This window comes from Myotis daubentonii, chromosome 1 (assembly GCF_963259705.1).
Source record: "Myotis daubentonii chromosome 1, mMyoDau2.1, whole genome shotgun sequence".
Classification (NCBI taxonomy): domain Eukaryota; kingdom Metazoa; phylum Chordata; class Mammalia; order Chiroptera; family Vespertilionidae; genus Myotis; species Myotis daubentonii.
In genome coordinates, this window is record NC_081840.1 from 28062781 (window position 1) to 28082940 (window position 20160).

General features: G+C 40.4%; 1 protein-coding gene across 11 annotated transcripts in view; it reads right to left on the reverse strand.

The window, feature by feature from the left end:
* Positions 1 to 16119: 16119 nt before the first annotated feature.
* The window catches only part of GPHN (gephyrin), a 444048-nt gene continuing 440007 nt past the window's right edge, over positions 16120 to 20160 (reverse strand). For all 11 annotated transcript variants that reach the window (XM_059693242.1, XM_059693272.1, XM_059693252.1 and 8 more), the window contains 2 exons: positions 18583 to 18679; positions 16120 to 17116 (listed from right to left, as the gene is read on the reverse strand). In XM_059693242.1, coding sequence (XP_059549225.1) covers positions 16983 to 17116; positions 18583 to 18679 — 231 coding nt within the window. In that variant the 3' untranslated portion in view covers positions 16120 to 16982. The remainder of the gene's footprint in view (positions 17117 to 18582; positions 18680 to 20160) is intronic.

Sequence of the window (20160 nt, forward strand, 5' to 3'; positions counted from 1 at the left end):
ACCTCATTTAATTCTGGTAACACCATGAAGTAGCATTATTAAGATATTCCATTTATACACTATGCCATTGAGGCTTGAAGACAGAAAGTAACTTACCCAACATCACACAGCTTGCAAGTCCCACACCAGGAACTAGACACTCAGGGTCTAACTAGAGGAGCTTATGTCATTGCTCAAGATTCAGTCCGGCCTTGAGTGCTTGGGAAGACTGGCAAGGGTGGGAGGAGTCAGCATAGGTCAGGATGAATGGGAAAGAGGAAGAAGGAGGGAGAACCAAAGAATACAGAAGGTGTCCTTCCCCTCCTTCCTGTTCCTGTCCCTTCCTGAACAATTTAAGTCTAAATGTATTAGCTGAACAAAGAGGCAGGAATCTGAGGTGGGGGAAGCTGCAGCCCAGAACTGGAGGGAGGAAGGAGGGTACCTATTACCAGGAGAGGGGGGTACAGCTCAATGTAAGAGCCGGGGTAGGGTGAGGAGGGCATCCAAGCGGGAAAGAGGATGGTGTGAGAGATATGTAATCAGTCACATCCCAGGAATTGATCTAATACAATAGGAGACCATGAGACTCTATGCTGATTTAAATACATAAATTAATTAGAAGTTTGATGAGGAACAGAATATTTACATATTTCAAACCTACATATTCATTACTTTCAAAGGGGGAAAAGTAACTTTACAGTGAGGAAGCCAGGCAGACACCTCTTAAATGAAGTGATCAGTGAACACTGTCAGCAGTGGCTGTGAAAGCAGTGTACCACCAGGCAGGATGCAATGAGCAGCACCCAGCATCCTTCTGTGATATTCCTCCCAAAGATGCATGACCTGAGCCCCATCATTAGGCAACATCAGACAGATCCAATTCAGGGACATTCAACACAATAACTGGCTTGTGGTCTTAAAACATGTCAAGATAATGAAAGTCAGAGGAAGACTAAGGCACTGTCCTAGACTGAAGGAGACCAAAGAGACAGGCCAATCGAACTGGATCCTCTAGCTTTGCAGATCCTCATTGGGACAATCGGCAACATTTGAATGGGGTCTCAGGATCAGATGGTGGTAATATGCCATGTTCATGCCCTGATTTCGATGATCACATTTTGGCTATGTAGAAGGACATCTATGATTGTAGGAAACAGAAACTAAAGTACTTGGGGATAATAGGGCATCATGTTGAAAACTTCTCAAAAATTTCAGAAAATATTTCTGTAAGTTTGTGATTGCTTAAAAAATTAATGGCGATAATAATACAAAGAAAGAGAAAGTAAAAGAGGTGGAGGGGAGAGGATGGGGGAGGGGAGATAGACAATTCTGAGGTTCAGACCATGAGTGAAAAAGGCTATATTAAACCACTTTAGATTTCCAAGGACAGAGCTTTGTAACGGCAATGAAAGAATTTTCATAGTGATTGAAAGGCTAGAAAAAAAGCCTGTTGTCATTTCCATATTCTCTGCTCCATAACTTATCCCGTAGGACAAAACATGCATTCCATCATCGCTCAGTGGTCGGAGATACTGAGGCTGCCTGAGAGAACCAGAGGACACAGCGAGTGCTCCAACTCTCAACTGGATCCCTTGGGGGCCCAAATATAGGGTGTCCCCCCAAATGTATACACACTTTAACAGCTGATAACTCACTTGACTTTCATTCCTTTTCAGGTTTAACTGATTTGAAACAATAGGTGCAACCAGACTAAGCTTTGAACAAGAAAATTTATTTTAAAGTGCCTCATTAGACTTTTTAATGAGGATACATAAAAGAGAAAGTTTAAGGTACAAAACCCGGTTGACGAATTGAGGCCTCACAAGTACCGAATGAAATAGTTCTTGATGTTTGCCATTCCATTGCTTCCTGTTATCAGCAATGCCTGGATCAGAACAATCATCAGTTTGAAAACAGTCACTGACAAACAGCCTTATTCTTTTCTGTAGATTATTTAAAATTTTGAAAATGAACTGTATGTTAATAAACACTAAATAAATCATGTACATATTTTTGGGGACATCCTGTCTATGAAGATCTCCTAGAACATGTCAAGAAAGCTTTGGAATGGAGCATTTTTTAAAGGAGAGCAAGGTGTAATGGAGGAAGGAGAGCGAAGGCCCTCGACCTTTTGGGTCTGGCTGACAAGCAATCACACAACTGTTCGCCCTCCATTTCCCAGAACAGCTGTGCCTTCTTGCAGTTTTGTCCCTCTCAGCTCAGATTCTCATGTTGGTGCACGTGTCCCTTCTTGAATCTAGAAAAGTGGATCATCCAAAGCCACATCTTTGGTACACTGAATTCCAGAAGAGGGAAAGAGGAAAAGAAAGCCCGAGAAGGGAAGGAAGTACAAAACGAAGGGAAAGAGAAAGGAAGAAGGGTAGACAACGGGAAGAGGAGCAGGGGATGGCGTAGCTCACCACAGGCTCAGCGTGTGCACCATCACATCTTACCTCAGTTCAGGGCCAAGCCAGAATCTTCTCTTGGAGACAGCGTTTTTAACTCACTTCAGTTTGGGCTTCCTCCTTTTCATGATGAAGTCTTTTGTGAAAGAAAGAAAAATAGAGTAAAGTATGCAGTGCAATTTCAAGAAAATTTCCACACTAATCCTTACTCTTATTTCAAAGGTGAGGTCCATGGCTTAGAAAGAGTTCTTCTAGCTGAACCCAGTGGGTGACGTGGTCAGAGGGCTGCTGGCCACATCTGAGCCGAGCTGTTGTCAGTGACCCTAATCATGGCCTTTCGGTGAATGGAACCAAATAGTCATATGTCCATAGCTCACAGTTGTCCTAAAACTGCCAGACAGTGAACTCCTGCGCTCCTATAGCCAATGAGGATGTTCGAGAATGTGACAACAGAAGTAGTGTAGACTCACATGACCTTTGGGCAATGTAAGAACCCTGAAGGTTTTCTTTCTGTACATGAGCCAGAGTAGCCTAAATAACTCTCTAACTTCCCAGCCAGTAGTTGTTGTATGTATATACTTATATACGCTATGCTCAGTATTTTGTCACTTGTGTTTAGTTCTCATATCATACTGTGATTACAATTACTATAGACAATTCTATCTTGTCTCCGTAAAATTGACTTAAGTAGCCCCTTCAGGAATTCCTGGACCAGGTGAACTACAACTATAGTTGCTATCAGAACTTCAGTGACATAAGGCCAGTATGGAAACTAGTCTGGTGGGAATATAATGGATGTTGGAGTCAGACACAGCCAGGTTTATATTTGGGCTCTGTCACCTGCTACTTTTGTGATCTTGGACCACGTTACTAACATCTCTGAGCTCCATTTCCTCAATGCAGTGTTGGGATGACTGAATACACCGATGTATAGAAACACCGAAACCGTGGCTATCAAATCGTGAGCATCCGTATGGTGCCTATATTGGTCTGCCACACCTGACCCCGTGTCGAAAAGTACAATCTACTAGCACTTGCTGTGCTGAGTTCCCTCTGATCACTGCCAGTTCCATATTCCCCCAATTTCATCCATGCTAGGAAACATGCTTTCCCTCAGTTTAACAACACTGAGATGGAATATATCTGTGGCCACCGAGGGACAATGGCATGGTGGTTGTCATTTGGCTGCTCATATATGAACTTAATCCTGGTTGTTCATATTAAATTATGTGCGTTGATTGTACTACATGTGTTGCATTTAATTATCATTTAAAAATGTGTTCCTAATGGGTTCCCTGAAAACACTCTGTTGGTATCTTCTGGTAAGACTGAGGCACTTCCAGGACAAAACTTGCAGGATGCAAGTCGGAGGCTCCGAAAAAGCTCCCAGAGACAGAAGTGGAGCGTTCCTTTAAGAAATGCACAGAGCGCGGAGGCACAGATATGGTGTGGGAGAAATCTAGCTAATATGAAAGCATTGCCTTATGTAATCAGTAGCATGTTTTTTCTTTCACAGTGCTCCATACAGTAATGATATATCTTATAATTGATGGATCTGAGATTTGATGAAATGCAGTAATCAACTCTTGTTCATCTAGAAGTGGATGATAGAATAGACATTTTTTTGGGGAAAAAAAAAATCACTCCAAGAGAGTGACAACATCCACATCTTGGAGGCTGTGTCTAGTTTTACAAACACATGCTAATCAGTAGGTGCTGCATGGCCACTGGGAATAGGAAGTAGCCCTTTCCTGCCCCGTCATTCATGTGGTTCCAGGATCCCTTGTATAAGAGAACATCATCCCTCCAGAGAGCAATCAGCAGATGATCTCCCAGGGGAGCAGGTGTGGTTTCAGGGCCACATTGAAGGAGAAGGAAGTGACAGGAAGGGAAGGGCTTTAGCAGATTTGAACCCTGATTAGGACTTGCCCCTCTTGTTGCCTTTGAACCTTGAAACAAAAGGGAGGTCAGCTAAGGAGCAGAAAATGGAACAGAACCTTTTATCTTCTCTGGTGTGATTGTTTTTTTTTTTCCTAAACATTTGTTTTAGAATTATTTTTACACCTTTGAACAAATGGTAAATGTGTGCTGACTTTTAACTAGTTTTAACTGTGATTTGAGATTATCAGTCTGTGTCTCACAATGCCTCCCCCCCCCCCCAATTATCTTGGTTAATTAGTCAAGACTGCACTGTTCCTAAGACGCATGACTTGCTCTGTGAAACCAATCTTGGCCACATACACACATCACCTCACAATCTGTCCGTGGTTCAAAAGCAGGATCAGCTCTTAAATTAACTATTTCTTAGGCTTACTTTCAATACCTGCAGACAGTATTAAAAGCATATATTAAAAGCATATATATTAAAATATATTATATTAAAAGCATAATATGCTAAGTAGACCAGACAACCAAACAGCCTTCTGGACATCCTTCCGGACGACCTTCTGGACAAAGCCGGGGCTGCGAAGGTCAAGCCCTTTGCAAGAATTTCATGCATCGGGCCTCTAGTGTCCTGCATCAGGCCTCTAGTGTGTGTGTGTGTGTGTGTGTGTGTGTGTGTGTGTATATTTTAGCTTTATAAATTTGTATATATACATATACATGTATTCTATATTGCATAGCATAAATATTCATATTTTCTCTTAACATCAAATCAGCAGTTACGGATCATGGTGTGGACCTATTTGGAACATTACAATCTCTTGTAAGATGTGCCAAAATTAATGGTGCCCAATAGCTAACAGATGTTAGAGAAATGATTTTCCCTTAAAAAGTAGTGCATGATTCCAGGTTCTCACTCTGAGCGCCCTGTGCTCTGCTGTGCTCTTGTGGGGATCACAGCAAATCATCCTGACAGTCACCTCACAGCCCCCAGCCTGCTCGCCCCATGAACAACCATGAACAACCATGAACAGCCCTTACTGAGATATTGCTGCTAATTTTGGTGATTCATAATAACTCTGATTTGTGTGGGCTGGACTTTTACAGATAGTTTTGTTTTCCTCATAATTTTATCTATAGATCAGTTTTTAATATAGCTTTATTGAGATACAATTTACATACCATCTACTTTACTCATTTAAAGGGTATAACTCAATGATTTTTAGTATAATCCCAGAGTGGTGCAACCATCACCACAATCTAACTTTGCATTATTATCCATGGAAAAGTTTTTAATAAAGATAAATTAGGAATGTGAATAGCACATTTATGTCTCTCTTTCGTCGTCCTGTGACCATTGCACATCAGATAATTTGACTGTAGTTCTTATGATTAAAGGAGCAGAGAGATGTTGCAAGTGAAATTTGTGATAATGTTATTCATATTAATAAACTGAACATTTGTTGATTTTCAGCTTATTAATATGAATAACATTATCACAAATTTCAGATATATAAATATCTTAAAAATAAAGCAAGGCTGATTTATGAAAATTCTTTATGGAAATTCATATACTTTCCTGCTTTATTTAATATTACATGGGCAGTATAAGTCTATAATATAAAACTCATAAATAAAAAGTAAACTTTAGCCCGAGCTGGTTTGGCTCAGTGGATAGAGCATCGGCCGGGGGACTGAAAGGGTCCTGGGTTTGATTCCGGTCAAGGGCACATGCCCGGGATGAGGTCTCGATCCCCAGTAGGGGGCATGCAAGAAGCAGCCAACCAATGATTCTCTCTCATTATTGATGTTTCTATCTCTCTCTCCCTCTCCCTTCATCTCTGAAATCAATAAAAACATATATTTTAAAAAGTAAACTTTCGTGTTAAAATAAATTAATCACACTAAAGGACCAATGAATGAGTACATAATGGAATTACAATAAATAGGTGTTGAGTGAATGTGTGAATTAAACAGAGCAGCCAAGCAGGGTTGCAGGAGGTCATCATGGGAACACAAAGCTAGCTTCATTTCATATACACAGAATCTCATGTTTGTTCTACCAGAATGGTGTATTCGTTTCACAACCATAACTTATATCTTCCCAATAATTTATGCCTTTCACTGGTCCCATTAAATATCCTATACATCTAAGCAAGCCAGAGTGATACTACAGAAAAGGGCTGTAGCTGTTGCTGAGCAGGGAGGGCGGAGAAGAATCTGATAATATTTGAGGTGGACTTCAACTTATCCTATCACTAGCAGAGCCTTTACATTCTTTTTTTAAAATATGTTTTTATTGATTTTTTACAGAGAGGAAGGGAGAGGGATAGATAAGCTAGAAACATCGATGAGAGAGAAACATCGACCAGCTGCCTCCTGCACACCTCCTACTGGGGATGTGCCCGCAACCAAGGTACATGCCCTTGACCGGAATCAAACCTGGGACCTTTCAGTCCGCAGGCCGATGCTCTATCCACTGAGCCAAACCGGTTTTGGCAGCCTTTACATTCTTTGTTATTTCTCTTAATTAGTGTGTTTCCTCCCCCCCCCCCCAATCCTCTGCCCGCCCCCCTTTTTCAATTCTGAGCGCAGATTAATTCAGCAGATATTTACACCAGGTTGCATTTTTTCTGCAGAATTACAGCATAATTTTCATTTGAAAAAGCACTGTTGGCTTTTAGTAAAAGAAAAAGGTAGGGAGATTCCATATTAAATCTGATCCCAGAGCAGGAGCTGATGCCAGTGACTTAACAGGGGAACAGAGCCCAGAGAAGCAGCGAGCTGCATACATCTCAGGGTGGAACGGCTTCAGTTTTGCTCTAGACTTTCCATGACGTCACCAGAATTCCCCATCTGGGTAATGCTCCCAGGATGGCCAAGGCCCCATCAGAGCTAAGAATAGTGTGGATGTGAAGGTACCACCCTATGGTGGGGGTGCGGAGCCTGCATTTTCCCAGGAATAAATGCAGTCATTGGGAGTTTTTTGGAACTGGAAGAGCTTGAGCTTTAATGGAAATTAGGAAGCAGAGGGAGTGGGCATCTGGGAGCCAGCACGGAAGTGCTTCTGTTGGCTTTTCTGACCGCCTAATTCAGAGCAGTGTGTATAAATGCCCATAAAACGTTCTCTGTCTTTCCTATTTCCTATTTTCACGTGGTTTTTTCCCCTGATGTGTAATTATAAAACAATTTCAAACCTACGGCAACGTTGAAAGAACTCTATAGTGAACGCCCATATACTGACCACCTAGAATCTGCTGTCTTTTCCCTTTGTGTGCTGTTTCTGTAATTCCATGGAAGCTCCTACATGACGGTGTCTACCAGCACTTGGTAAAGCTGTTCTCTGTGATGCTTGGTGCTTTGAAGCATTGCATTTACTTTTCTCTAAGATTCTTAACACACCAATAAACATTTTTAGGATTGGTCCATCACAATTCTAGGTTGCAAGTCTTCTTACACCTGTGAGAAGGTCTGAATATTGCGGCCCCCTCTCTTGACAATGGGACCCCCCCCCCCCAGACTCCTTCCCCAACTAACCTTTCATCTTTGAACAGAAAAGCCCTGGGTTCTGGATCTTCTCTCCCATTTGAACAATTGAAAATGACTGTCTTTCTACAAATTCATTCAATTCTCAGGCACTTATGGAAGAAAATTGGGGTAACAGTTTGAAAAATCAAAATTTTAAGAGGATCTGGAAAACTCATTTTTATTTCCATCTCAAACGCTCTATGAAATTATTTTTTACAAAATCCAGTAACTAGGTGTTGTCTCTGAGCTTTCCTGCTTGTTCTGGTTACAGTACTAGAAGGAAAGAAGTGAAACTAGAAGGAAAGGAGGAAGATAAGAAGAAAATAGACTGTGGGTTCTTGAATTATTTGAAATTCATTGAGCTAAACCTTCCTTCTCCCTCAGGTTCACTCCAGGTGGCAGGGGCGGGAGTCACTTACACAGAGGTGAGGCTGGAGAGACCTCGAGATCTCCTGGATGTCCACTAGGAGCTTGGTCTCCAAAGGGCACGCTCCCAACTCTTTTCACATTTCTTTGGCAGAAGGTGTTTGTGTCTACCAGGCAGGCAACTGACCGCGTAGTAAAAGAAGCAGAGGAGGCAGGCTGCTCTGGGCATTGTTTCATTGCTCCCGCATCACAATGCGCTGACATGGTCTCTGCAGGAAGAGAAGCTGGGAGATTCAGGGTGTCCAGCATTCCCTCAGAGCCCACACAACTCCACGGAGGTAGTTCTGGTTGCAGCATAAAGTTTTCAGATGAGAACTTCAGGGGAGAAAAGTAAGTTTAGCAGTAGAATCATACTGAGATATCATACTGAGAAAGGTGAAAACACTATACTGCTTATCATTCAATTGATAATTTATCAATCTCCCGATATTCCCATTTTCAGAGACTTGGGCTATTGAAGACACTTTGAGCTTCTGCGAGGAGAAACTTCAAATGAATGTAGCATTCTTAGAGGACAGAGATCTGCTTGTTTTCAGTGCATTCTGGACACATGCTATTGTAGGAACTCAGTCCTTCCTGGATGAATGAATGAGGATAGTCACACACACATGCTGTTTTCTCTGGAGGGTATGTGATTAGGTTGTCTTTGCATTTCTGTGTGGTTAGGAGGTTCTCCCCTTCCTATGATATAGATCATCCTTCTTCACCTTTTGTGTTTTAGTCAAGTGCTGCAGATACCCACCTGGACCACTGAGGCCTGCAAGTGGGAGTGGGCGGGGGGTGGGGAGGGTGGGGTGGTGGGCATTACCTTGGTGAATTTAATTCCTTTGGGTCACCATAGTCTACATTGAAATCCTTGACAGGACCCAGAGAATATGTGGTCTCTCAGAATAAACATGAACTATCTGAGTGTTTGAAGGGATGATAGTGTTCCTATTTCCTCAAGAAGTGTGACTTCCATTTGGGACCAGGTGTTGTGTCAGGGAGACCGCAGGATCCACTCCCATAGGATGTGTACCAGACAGTTTTCCCAGGAACAGAGTTGAGGGCTGTTGTATAACTGGAATGTTCAATGGCATCAGGCTCTGGTGATAACTCTCCCGGAAAAACTAGCTCAGTCTGCAGGCTAGGGCAGCCTCTCCATGAGCAAGTTCAAAGGGTCTCCTGTTATTTTTACCTTAGACACTCCCTTTCCCGTCTTCTATCCTGAATGCCCTCTTTCAGATGGGCAAATTCTTCCTCTAGGTGTCTAGTTGCTATGGACTAGATGTCTAGCCACCCATTTCTTCATTCAGCATATTTATTGCATGATCCACTTGCCATGTACCTGTTCTTCCTGCCTCAGGGCCAAGAAACATTTTTGCATAAGTCTGATCTCATCTCTTACAAGTTGCTGTTATTAATTTAATTATGATGTACCCTGATGAAACTCTTTGATATTATCTCACTTTCATTTATGTTTTTTTTTGAGGCTACCAGTATATTAAAAAGTGAAGAAATAGGTTCTGGCCAGGTAGCTCAGTTGGTTAGAGCATCATCCCCATATGCCAAGATTGCGGGTTTGATCCCCAGTCAGGGCACTTACAAGAAGCAACCAATGAATGCATAAATAAGTGGAGCAACAAATCCTCCCAACCCCTCCCCTTCATAAGATTCCAAATATGAGTGAGATCATGTGATACTCAACTCTCCCTGACTGGTTTATTTCACTTAGCACAATGTCTCAAAGGGTAATAGATCCTTTTTTTATGAGTACCTACAATTTACTGGGCTACCAAGGTAAACAGTCTCTGCCTCAAGGAATGTATTGTCAAGTTGGGGAGGGATCATGTAAGCATATTGCTGTGACGAGTAGAAGCACAGATGAGGGGCTTGCAGTTCAATCTAGGGACTTAGGGAAGGTTTCCTGGAAGAGTTAATGCCCAAGCAAAATCTTGAAAGATTAGCCAGCCTGAGCAAAGGCACCGAGCCATAAACTGACATGGTTTGAAAGGGTGACTACAAATGGTCAGGTTTACATAAAGTTGAAGGGGGAAAAAAAATAAAGTTGGAGGAGGGGGCGGCTAGATGGTTGAGGGCCTGAGCACTCTGCTGGGGGCTTGGGCCTCATCTGCTACAGTTTTCTAGGGAAGAATTTAGCACGGGGAGACTATGTCCTGGATTGATCGTTCTGGTAACTGCATGAAGGATACACTTCCGGAGGGCAATCCTGGAGCTGCAGAGACCAAGTTGGTAGCAGTGGTAATAGAAAACAGAGGGTTAATTTAGGAATGATTTGTAGAGTTGACGAATTTGGTGACTAACTGAATGTGGGGAGTGAGAAGAAAGAATGACTCAGAGGTTTCTGATTTGGAAAACTGGGTATAGGGTGGTGTCATTAACCAGAAAACAAACTACAGGCAGAGGAACAGGTGTAGGAGGCAGAGAGAATGAGTTCTTTGTTTTTGGGAACCCTTGTCTAGCATGTTGCCTTGTATTCTTAACATGTGGGGCTTATTTCCATTCTGCAGATCTGAATTCAAATGCTACCTGTTTAGAGAGCCCTTTCTCAGTCTCCTGACAAGTGATTTTCTCTCAGCTCCAACTCCACCATTGCATTCTGCGTTGTGGTGCTGGGCTGGAACTCTGCAAACTGCATTCTTTTGTCAGCCAGCCTCCCTGTTAGATTCAACAATAGGTTGCATTAGACTCCAGGGAGCTCTGCAAGCAGAGGGTGGGAAAAATAGACTTGAGTTCCTTCCTGTTTATTTTTGTTGCCGTCATTGTTGCCCTGGCAACAGCAACTGGTTCTAGACATTTTTTTGGTGTGATATCAGGATCAACACCTGGGCAGCGCAGTGTTCTCTCCTAGGGGGTTGAGTATGGTCTGACCTCCAAGTTTCTGGATTCTGATTACTCTTCTTCTACCCACCTTCCCAGTCCAGTTGTGGTAGTTGCTTCCTGTATTATTACCTCTGACACCTTAATGTTTCCTTTGAGCCTTTTCAGGTCTCAATACCTATTTAACTTATTCCTACATTAAAATCTCTTAGTGTGACTTTTGACCTTTTTAATGGCTGGACCCTAACACCATAACTGAATATGATTTAGGCCTCTACCCACTTACTCGCTAACATATCATTACATTTCTTCATAGACTTTTCATAATCTATATTTACAAAAATTGGTTTTGCTTTCTCATAATCTATGTCCTTCAGTTGGATATCAGTTTTTTTTCTCCTTCATCATTGTATCCTCAATGCCTAGCATGGAGACAGGCATACTATTGTAAAAATGTAATAAATGCTTGTTTAATAAATTATTATTGCAAAAGACTACAGGAGAAATATTGGTAACTGACCATACAAAATGGCCAGAATTGAGCAATTCTTTAACTCTTTGGCTCTAGGCTGAGTTATTGATGCACTCTGTAACTATACCTTTCTGTTATAGAGTCGGGCTTAATACTTCTTCTTTTTTTTTTTTTTAAGAGAAAGGGAGGAACCCATTTATTAATACTAATGACTAGTGGAATCCAGGAGTAATTTCCAAATCAGAGTCTTAATATTTCTTATAAGCAAGTTAAAATGCAATGTATTATTAAGTTTGATCCATCATCATTGGAATAACAAGATACGTAGTTTATCTGCGTTGAATTCTGCACTTACATAAATATCCACTTTATATAATTGGGAATAATAATGGCTTACCTTGTTAGGATTTCATGAAGATCAAGAGTTCATCACGGGTTAGATCCACAAACTTTAGTTGGCAAATAATTGAAAAAATGAAAGCCATTCAAAGAATCCACTTGCTATAATATGCAACATCACTTAACTTGGTAAACTAAACTGCTTATATTCTTTTCTTCATTGTGTGATATGAAACAACCCACACAATAGAACCAAAAAAGCAGGTTAAAAAGGAGCTTCTTACCTTCCACACAGCTTTAAGTAGGAATCTAAAAACATCTTCTATAGTCTTTTATTTAAACACCAACTACTAAGACAAAGAATATAAAACATCATATATGTGTAATTCTAAAATAATTTTGGTCAAATAATGCAAATAGATTAGATGACATTGAAACTTCTACTGTATCAAGTAGAACTATTTCATTAAATCTTAACTTTTAAATTAAATGGGAGAATACATTTGCCAATGATACATGTGATAAGGGGTTAATTTCTGAAATATATAAAGAATGTATAGTACTCAACACCAAGAAGACAAACAACCCAATTAAAAAATGGGCAAAGGACCTGAATAGACATTTCTACAAAGAAGACATACAGAAGGCCAATATACATATGAAAAATGTCAATGTCACTAATCATTGGAGAGATACAGATGAAAAACACAATGAGATATCACCTCACACCTGTCAGAATGGTTATCATCAATAGATCAACAAACAAGTCCTGGCAAGGATGTGGAGAAAAGGGAACCCTTGTACAACTGTTGGTGGGAATGCAGATTGGTGCAGCCACTATGGAAAACAGTATGGAGTTTCTTAAAAAAATTAAAATTGGAACTTGTTTATGACCCAGCCATCCCACTTCTGGGAATACATCCTAAGAAACATAAAAACACTAATTCAAAAGAATATATGCACACCTATGTTCATTCCTTGGCATTATTTATAATAGTCAAGATCTGGAAACAGCCCAAGGGCCCATCAGTAGATGAATGGCTAAGAAAAGTGGTGGTACATTTACACAATAGAACACTACTCAGCTGTAAAAAAAAAAAAAAAAGGCGATCTTATCTTTTGTGAAAACATGGATGGATCTGGAGACTGTGATGCTAAGCGAAATAAGCCAGTCAGAGAAAGACAAATATCATATGATCTCACTTATATGTGGAATCTAGTGAACAAAATTAACTGACAAACAAAATAGAAACAGAGGTATGGATATGTGGAACGGACAGCTGTCAGAGAGAAGTGGGGTTGGGGACTGGATAAAAGAAGGGATTAAGCAAAACATGTACTCGCGCGCGCGCGCGCGCACACACACACACACACACATCCTATATAATAAAAGGGTAATATGCAAATCAACCAAATGGTGGAATGACCAGTCGCTATGATGCGCACTGACCACCAGGGGGCAGGCACTCAATGCAGGAGCTGTGTCCTGGTGGTCAGTGCGCTCCCACAGGGGGAGCACCACTCAGCCAGAAGCCGGGCTCACTGCTGGCGAGTGCAGCAGTGGTGGCAGGAGCCTCTCCTGCCTCCACAGCAGTGCTAAGGAGCAGCTAGCCAAGTGTAAGGAGCAGCGAGCAGGCAGGCGGTAAGGAGCGAGGGGTCCCAGACTGCAAGAGGGATGTCTGACTACCGGCTTAGGCCTAAGCCAGCAGGCGGACATCCCCCGAGGGGTCCCAGACTGTGAGAGGTCGCAGGCTGGGCTAAGGGACCACCCTGAGTGCATGAATTTTGGTGTATCGGGCCTCTAGTGAATATCTATCTATCTATCTATCTATCTATCTATCTATCTATCTATATCTATCTATCTGTAATAATAAAAGCATAATATGCTAATTAGACCCAATGTCCTTCCAGACGACCCTATGGATGAAGCCGGGGCTGTGAGGGAAGCCTGGGTCCCAGGTGCCATAAGGGAAGCTGGTGCCGGCAGCTGGGGGAAGGAAGGCCTACTCTTGCACGAATTTCATGCATCGGGCCTCTAGTATATTTAGTATATATCTATAACACCTAGACATAGACAACAGTGTGGGGTTAGCCAGAGAAAAAGAGGGGTGGGGTGGAAGTGGAGGTGGGGAAAGGGGATGGAAAGGGACTTTGCTAGGGGCAATAGACACCATGATGCTGTGTGCAGATGATGTTTTGTTGAGTTGTTCACTTGAAACCTGTATGCTTTTGTGTACCAATGTTGCCCCAGTAAATTCAATTAAAATATAAATTCCCTTTGTATTTGTTTCAAGCTACCATCCTGTGTCTATTTTCCGTATGCACAAGTTTACAGTTTCCATTTTGTAATCTGGCTTTTGCCCTCAACCCATTATTGAATTGCACTTACGTAGCTCACCAACAATTGCCTAATCAACAAATCTTTCTGAGCCTTCATCTTTCTTGACATTTCTTTTTTACAGTTTATCATCATTCCTTTTTGAAACTCTCCTCCTTGGTTTTTGGAACACTGCTCTACCTGGTTTCTTTTCTTCTACAAAATGCTCTCCCTTCCATTCCATTCATGGATTTTTTCTTCCAACACTCTGCACTAAGATGCTCCAATGGCCCTCCCCTCTTCTTTATCAATTTTCTGTTTCTTTAGCTTAGTGTTTAAGAATACAGACTCTCAAGCCAGATTGCTAAATTTGAATCTTGGCTCCTCCTCCTACTAGCTGTGTGACCATGGACAAGTTGCTTAAATCTTTTTGTGCCTTTATTTTCTCATTTGTAATCTATAATAATAAAAGCCTAATATGCTAATTAGACTGAATGTCCGGAGGGAAGCCCCGGTTCTGGGTGCCAGAGGGAAGCCGGGGCTGGCAGCCGGGGGAAGGAAGGCCTAAACTTGCACAAATTTCGTGCATCAGGCATCTAGTATAGAAATAATAATTCTTTCAGGGTTGTTGTGAAAATTAAACAAATGAAAAGTAATGAGCATATAGTAAGCTCTATATAATGTATTTCATTGAACAAATATTTACTGATGCCTACACATATGCCAGGAAATCTTCTATGGACTTGGGATAATGTAAGTCAATAAAATAAACATAATTCTTTCCCTCAGGGGGCTTACATTTTATAATAGAAATAATTATTATTAATTGTCCATAATTCTGTTTCTGGAATGCCTTTTTCCTGCATCATCTTTAAAATTATACACACTTCCTTTAAGACCTACTAAAATGCCATCTTATCCCTTGAAATCTTACCTTATAGGAGGTAATCATTTGAACTTCTCCAACTCTTTAAACCTGAATCATGCCATTTATCATATTCTACACACTCTACCATGTATTTTCAAGTATCAAACATACCAAATATTATGTTTTTGTTTTTTCCCTTGATAGAGTTTAATGTTAGCTACTATCGCTATTCATCTTTGTAAATAGTAGCATGATATATGTTGTTCCCAAGCACATATTAGATGATCGATAAATATTTCTTGAATGAATATAGGTAAATCCCTGTCCATAATCTTTCACTTGACCTCTATTAACTAACCTTATCTTCTTTAATTGCAAGTATAAAACTTGAAATATAGGACATTGTATTTTCAACTCTGGAGATATGAAATATTAGAATCAAATATTTGTTGTTTACAATTTGGTTTCATTCATCATCATCACTTGGTACTTTGTTTACTAACAGGGCAATTTTTATTGTTTGCTTTACTAAGAATAACCTACAGCATATTCAGTGTCCTGTTATTACTATTTGAAAAGTGCCCTTAAATTTTTATTAAAGGAACCACGTGGATAAACTATATTTCATTTGTTGCATTTTCTATGATCAGCACAGATTATTTCCATTTCTCACTTCCTTTCAAACATGATAAAAAAAGGGTACTCATCTGACATTTCCTGGTGCACTACTTACATTTCCCCTCCATTCCAAAGAACTGTAGATGTTTGAAATTTGTTTTTATGGCATAAGAATTTAGTTATTTTGCTCCTAAATCATCAACTATCTTTCCTCTAAACTTGCTTCTTATTCTCTAGCTACGACTGGAAACACCAGACGAACCACAGGTTCCCTACTGTCTCCTACTCTGCATTCTCACAAAGCTCCAGACCACAATACTGTAATAAAATAGTTAAATAAAGCCACACTTTACATCTCCTTTATATCACTTAATCTTGCCGAGTCATTTAAATATGCCTTTCATCCAGGCAGAACCCCATGAGAATACATGACAATGTTTAATAACGAGGCCAACACAATGGATTTTTATATAATGATCAAGGATTTTTTTTATTCATTAAGTTTCAGTATCATTACAGAAAATGTTATGGTACAGAGTTGTTTATCATTATTTTTTCTTTGCTCTTGATTTCCACATGAATGCTGGTAACACTAATATCTGTACAAGATCAGTCTTTGATTTTATGTTTTTTTTCTGTACAATTTTAAATGTATTGGTTAAAAAGGCTGTCAGCACTTAAGGAAGCATTTCCCCCCAGTTAGATTGTTCAAATAAAAGGTATCCAGTTACTGCCCAAGAGTACTGTGCCATGAGGCTCCTGGGGTGAGAAACTTCCCGGAAGCTCTGGGAGGGATGGCTCTCCTGGAGGCAGGGCAGGGCCTCCCCCAGTCGCTCTTCTGTTGGCACTGTGCACATAAACACGAGATACAGGATAAAGAACAAGCGAAAGCTCTCTGGAAAGCGGTTATGAAGCATACTAAGAAGGGAAATCCAAGTGTTGCCTACGCTAGTATAAATAAGCAGACAGCCTTGATTTGAGAGCATAAGTAGTTGTTTAAAGATGAGAAAAACACAAGTTCTGCAGGCACCTACTGCTGTCTACTAAAAGCTATCGCTATCAGACCTAGCATTGAACACACAAAGCAATTTGCAAGAAAGGAAAATTTTGCTTTGATATAATCAGAATAGAGTTATCTGTTAAGATTTATTTTTAGGTGTTTTTTTTCTTTAAAAGGTATTTAAATTCTTTTGAAATATAGTTCAAGATGTTGACTATACAGATCAACTTTTATCCAAATCAGAAAAACTAGCTGTGCCGTTGCATATTACAGGATACAGTCAATGATATGTGGACATGCATCAAAGCTTTCTCCGCTGGTGACCATCATAGTCGTCCGATGACCATGACATCCACCACCTCGCCCTTGTGGAGCTCCACGTACTGCTCTGTCTTTGGAGGTAGCATCAACAATCCGTTGGCGCTGCGCATGCTCATCAGACGGCTGCTCATCTGATTACCTAGAAAGAAATACTCTCATTGCAACAGCAGAAGCATCACTATGGTTACATCTGGAGCCCCTCTAGTTCCTTCCAAAGTAAGAAGCCATTAATAGAAACATAGGTCTTCAAGAGGAAGAGATACGAACAGACTTCCCAGTACCCTTTTCAGGTAGCCTTGCTACTGTACCTTACTACCTTGCCACTAAACTCTAAAAATAAACATTAAAAATTATTGCTTAAAAGAATAAACCAGGAATTTATAGCATTATGCAAAACACCACAGAATTTTCCTCTTCAGGCTGAACTATTATGTGTGTCTGAAAAAGAAAGACTTTTAAAATCTATTAAAATAATGATAATAATAGCAGCGGCTACCATTTCTTTAGTAGTATTTACTAAGTGCCAGACAAGGTGATAGGCACTTTACTTAACCATCTTTTAAAAAAATATGTTTCGATTGATTTGAGAGAGATACAAACATTGATGAGAGAGAAACATCATCGATCAATTGCCTCCCACACGCCCCCTGATAGAAATTGACCCTGCAACCCAGACATGTGCCCTGACCAGGCATTGAACCAGTGACCTCTTGGTGCATGGGTCGATGCTCAATCACTGAGCCACACCAGCCGGGTTTACTTAACTATCTTATTTAATTCTCACAAGACTCAAACGAGTTGAGGTAACTTGCTTAGAGTCCTACTTTCTTATGGCAAGGCCCCTGTCACAGTGTTAGTTGACTGCACTTGGCAGGACTTTTGTTTCAAGGGCAATACAATTTTACTGGTGTTACATCAAAAGTTAGGTAAAATATGACGAGAGAAGTTGGGGATAAAAGTTTAAAGTCTAGAAAAGGTAACAATCAATATCGATTTCTTAGTCCTTAAATTTTAACAAGATCTAGGGTATAGTGGAGGCTCTAGAGCAGTGGTTCTCAACCTTCCCAATGCCGCGACCCTTTAATACAGTTCCTCATGTTATGGTGACCCCAAACCATAAAATTATTTTCGTTGCTACTTCATGACTGTAATTTTTCTACTGTTATGAATCTGAGATGCAGGATGTATTTTCATTGTTCGCAACCCACAGGTTGACAACCGCTGCTCTAGAGAATCACATTATAATTGGGCTTTATTCTCATGTTTTAAGGTGGCATAGCCACAGTCTTTCTTGTTCCTACAACCAAAATTATGCTGAGAACTTACCGGTTGAACTAACAGATAAAAATCTTTTGTAATTATAGATTTGTTTTCAAATGGTTATCTAGAAAACATGGCTCCATGGATAACTAAATATTTATTATAATTTTTTTTTATTCTTTTGTCCTGTTATACTGTATGTTTAAGAATATTTAATTCATCTAATCTTCCAAAAATGAAAATATATAATAATTTCAAATTGTGTATACCCAAGGAAGGAGGTTATATACATGTGATTTTAGCAGAATAAGTGCACAGATGTACCTGTAGGTGTGAATGACTAACCTGTACTCTGTGCCCAAGGCAGTGGTTCTTGGTGATGCCAAGTCAGTATACACCGATGGTATTCTGGGCGAGGATCCAGTTTTACATCACATGATAACTATAGAATAGAGAGGAAAATAAAACAAATTTGATCATTTTGGGATCATCGCTTAGAACTAGAGGGTGGTGGAGTTTGTGCAAAGAATAGAGTGGACATGAAAATTATTTTGGTATTCTGCTGTTTCCGCCACTGCTACCTTATATTCTTTTTTAAAAAAATATATTGATTTCAGAGAGGAAGGGAGAGGGAAGAGAGATAGAAACATCAATGATGAGAGAGGATCATTGATTGGCTGCCTCCTGCACACCCCCACTGGAGATCGAGCCCACAACCCAGGCATGTGCCCTTGGCTGGAATTGAACCTGGGACCCTTCAGTCCACAGGCTGATGCTCTATCCACTGAGCCGAACCAGGTAGGGCCCACCTTATATTCTTAATACAGGAAATCCAGAGGTTGGGTTGCTCTGATGAAAAGAGAAAAGAAGGCCAAGAAGTTGGTATTCATAGTTCAGGAAGAGGCAGATGAAAAGATTGGGTCTAATTTTTAAAAATATGTTTTTATTGATTTGAGAGAGAGAGAAAAAGAGAGGAAGAAAGAGAAACATTGATGTGAGGGAAACATTGATTCGCTGCCTCCTACTTGTCACCTACTGGGCATCTAGCCCACAACCTAGGCATGTGCCCTGACCTGGAATCGAACCGGTGACCTTTTGGTGCATGAGATAATGCTCAACCAACTGAGCCACACTGGCCAGAGCAAGAATTAACATTTTTTATTAGCATAATAATCATTTAAATCACTTTACCTTAAAATGATATAGAAAGGCTGTAGCTCTAACTAACAAAGATATTGCTTAGATTGGATGACGCAACTAAAATTGGAAATTTTGATTTAAGTAAGTCTGTGTCCAATCCATTCTGGTGACTATGTTTTTAAGTATTCTAATTATTCACTTTGACAACCCATGCTTTTCCTCTGGAGTCTAGAATATAATTCAATTGTAGGGTGTTTTTCTTGATTAAATCACACTCCACACTTTCACTTAATCTTATGTTTATACTCTATTTCATATCAATTGGGGTTTAGCTTGCGATTACTCCTAAATTATTTTGTGTTTGAGGGCAAAATCTCTCTTTGAATATCTCTCTGTTTGTGTGTTCTCCAGTACTAACTACAAGAGCTATTCGCATGGCTATGTGATCTGCTAAGTGTTTAAGCAGGTCCACCCCCCCCACACCGCCCCCCCCCCCCCGCCCCCCCGCAACAATGCACTGATTGGTTTGTAGGAGTACAGTGGAACAAATGTTGGAATGGGATGGTACCCATACCTAGGTTGTACTTCCAGCTTTACTGCTAACTGATGGCTGTACTAGCAAGTTATTTTGCTTTCTGATACTTGTTTGTTCATCTACAAAATGGGGTTGTTTTGAAGGAGATATTTATATTAATTTAAGAAACAAGAACAGTTGCATCAAATTGTCATTATATCTCCATTACCATATGGACTTCTTGCTGGAGAAAATTGTTCACGTTAGAA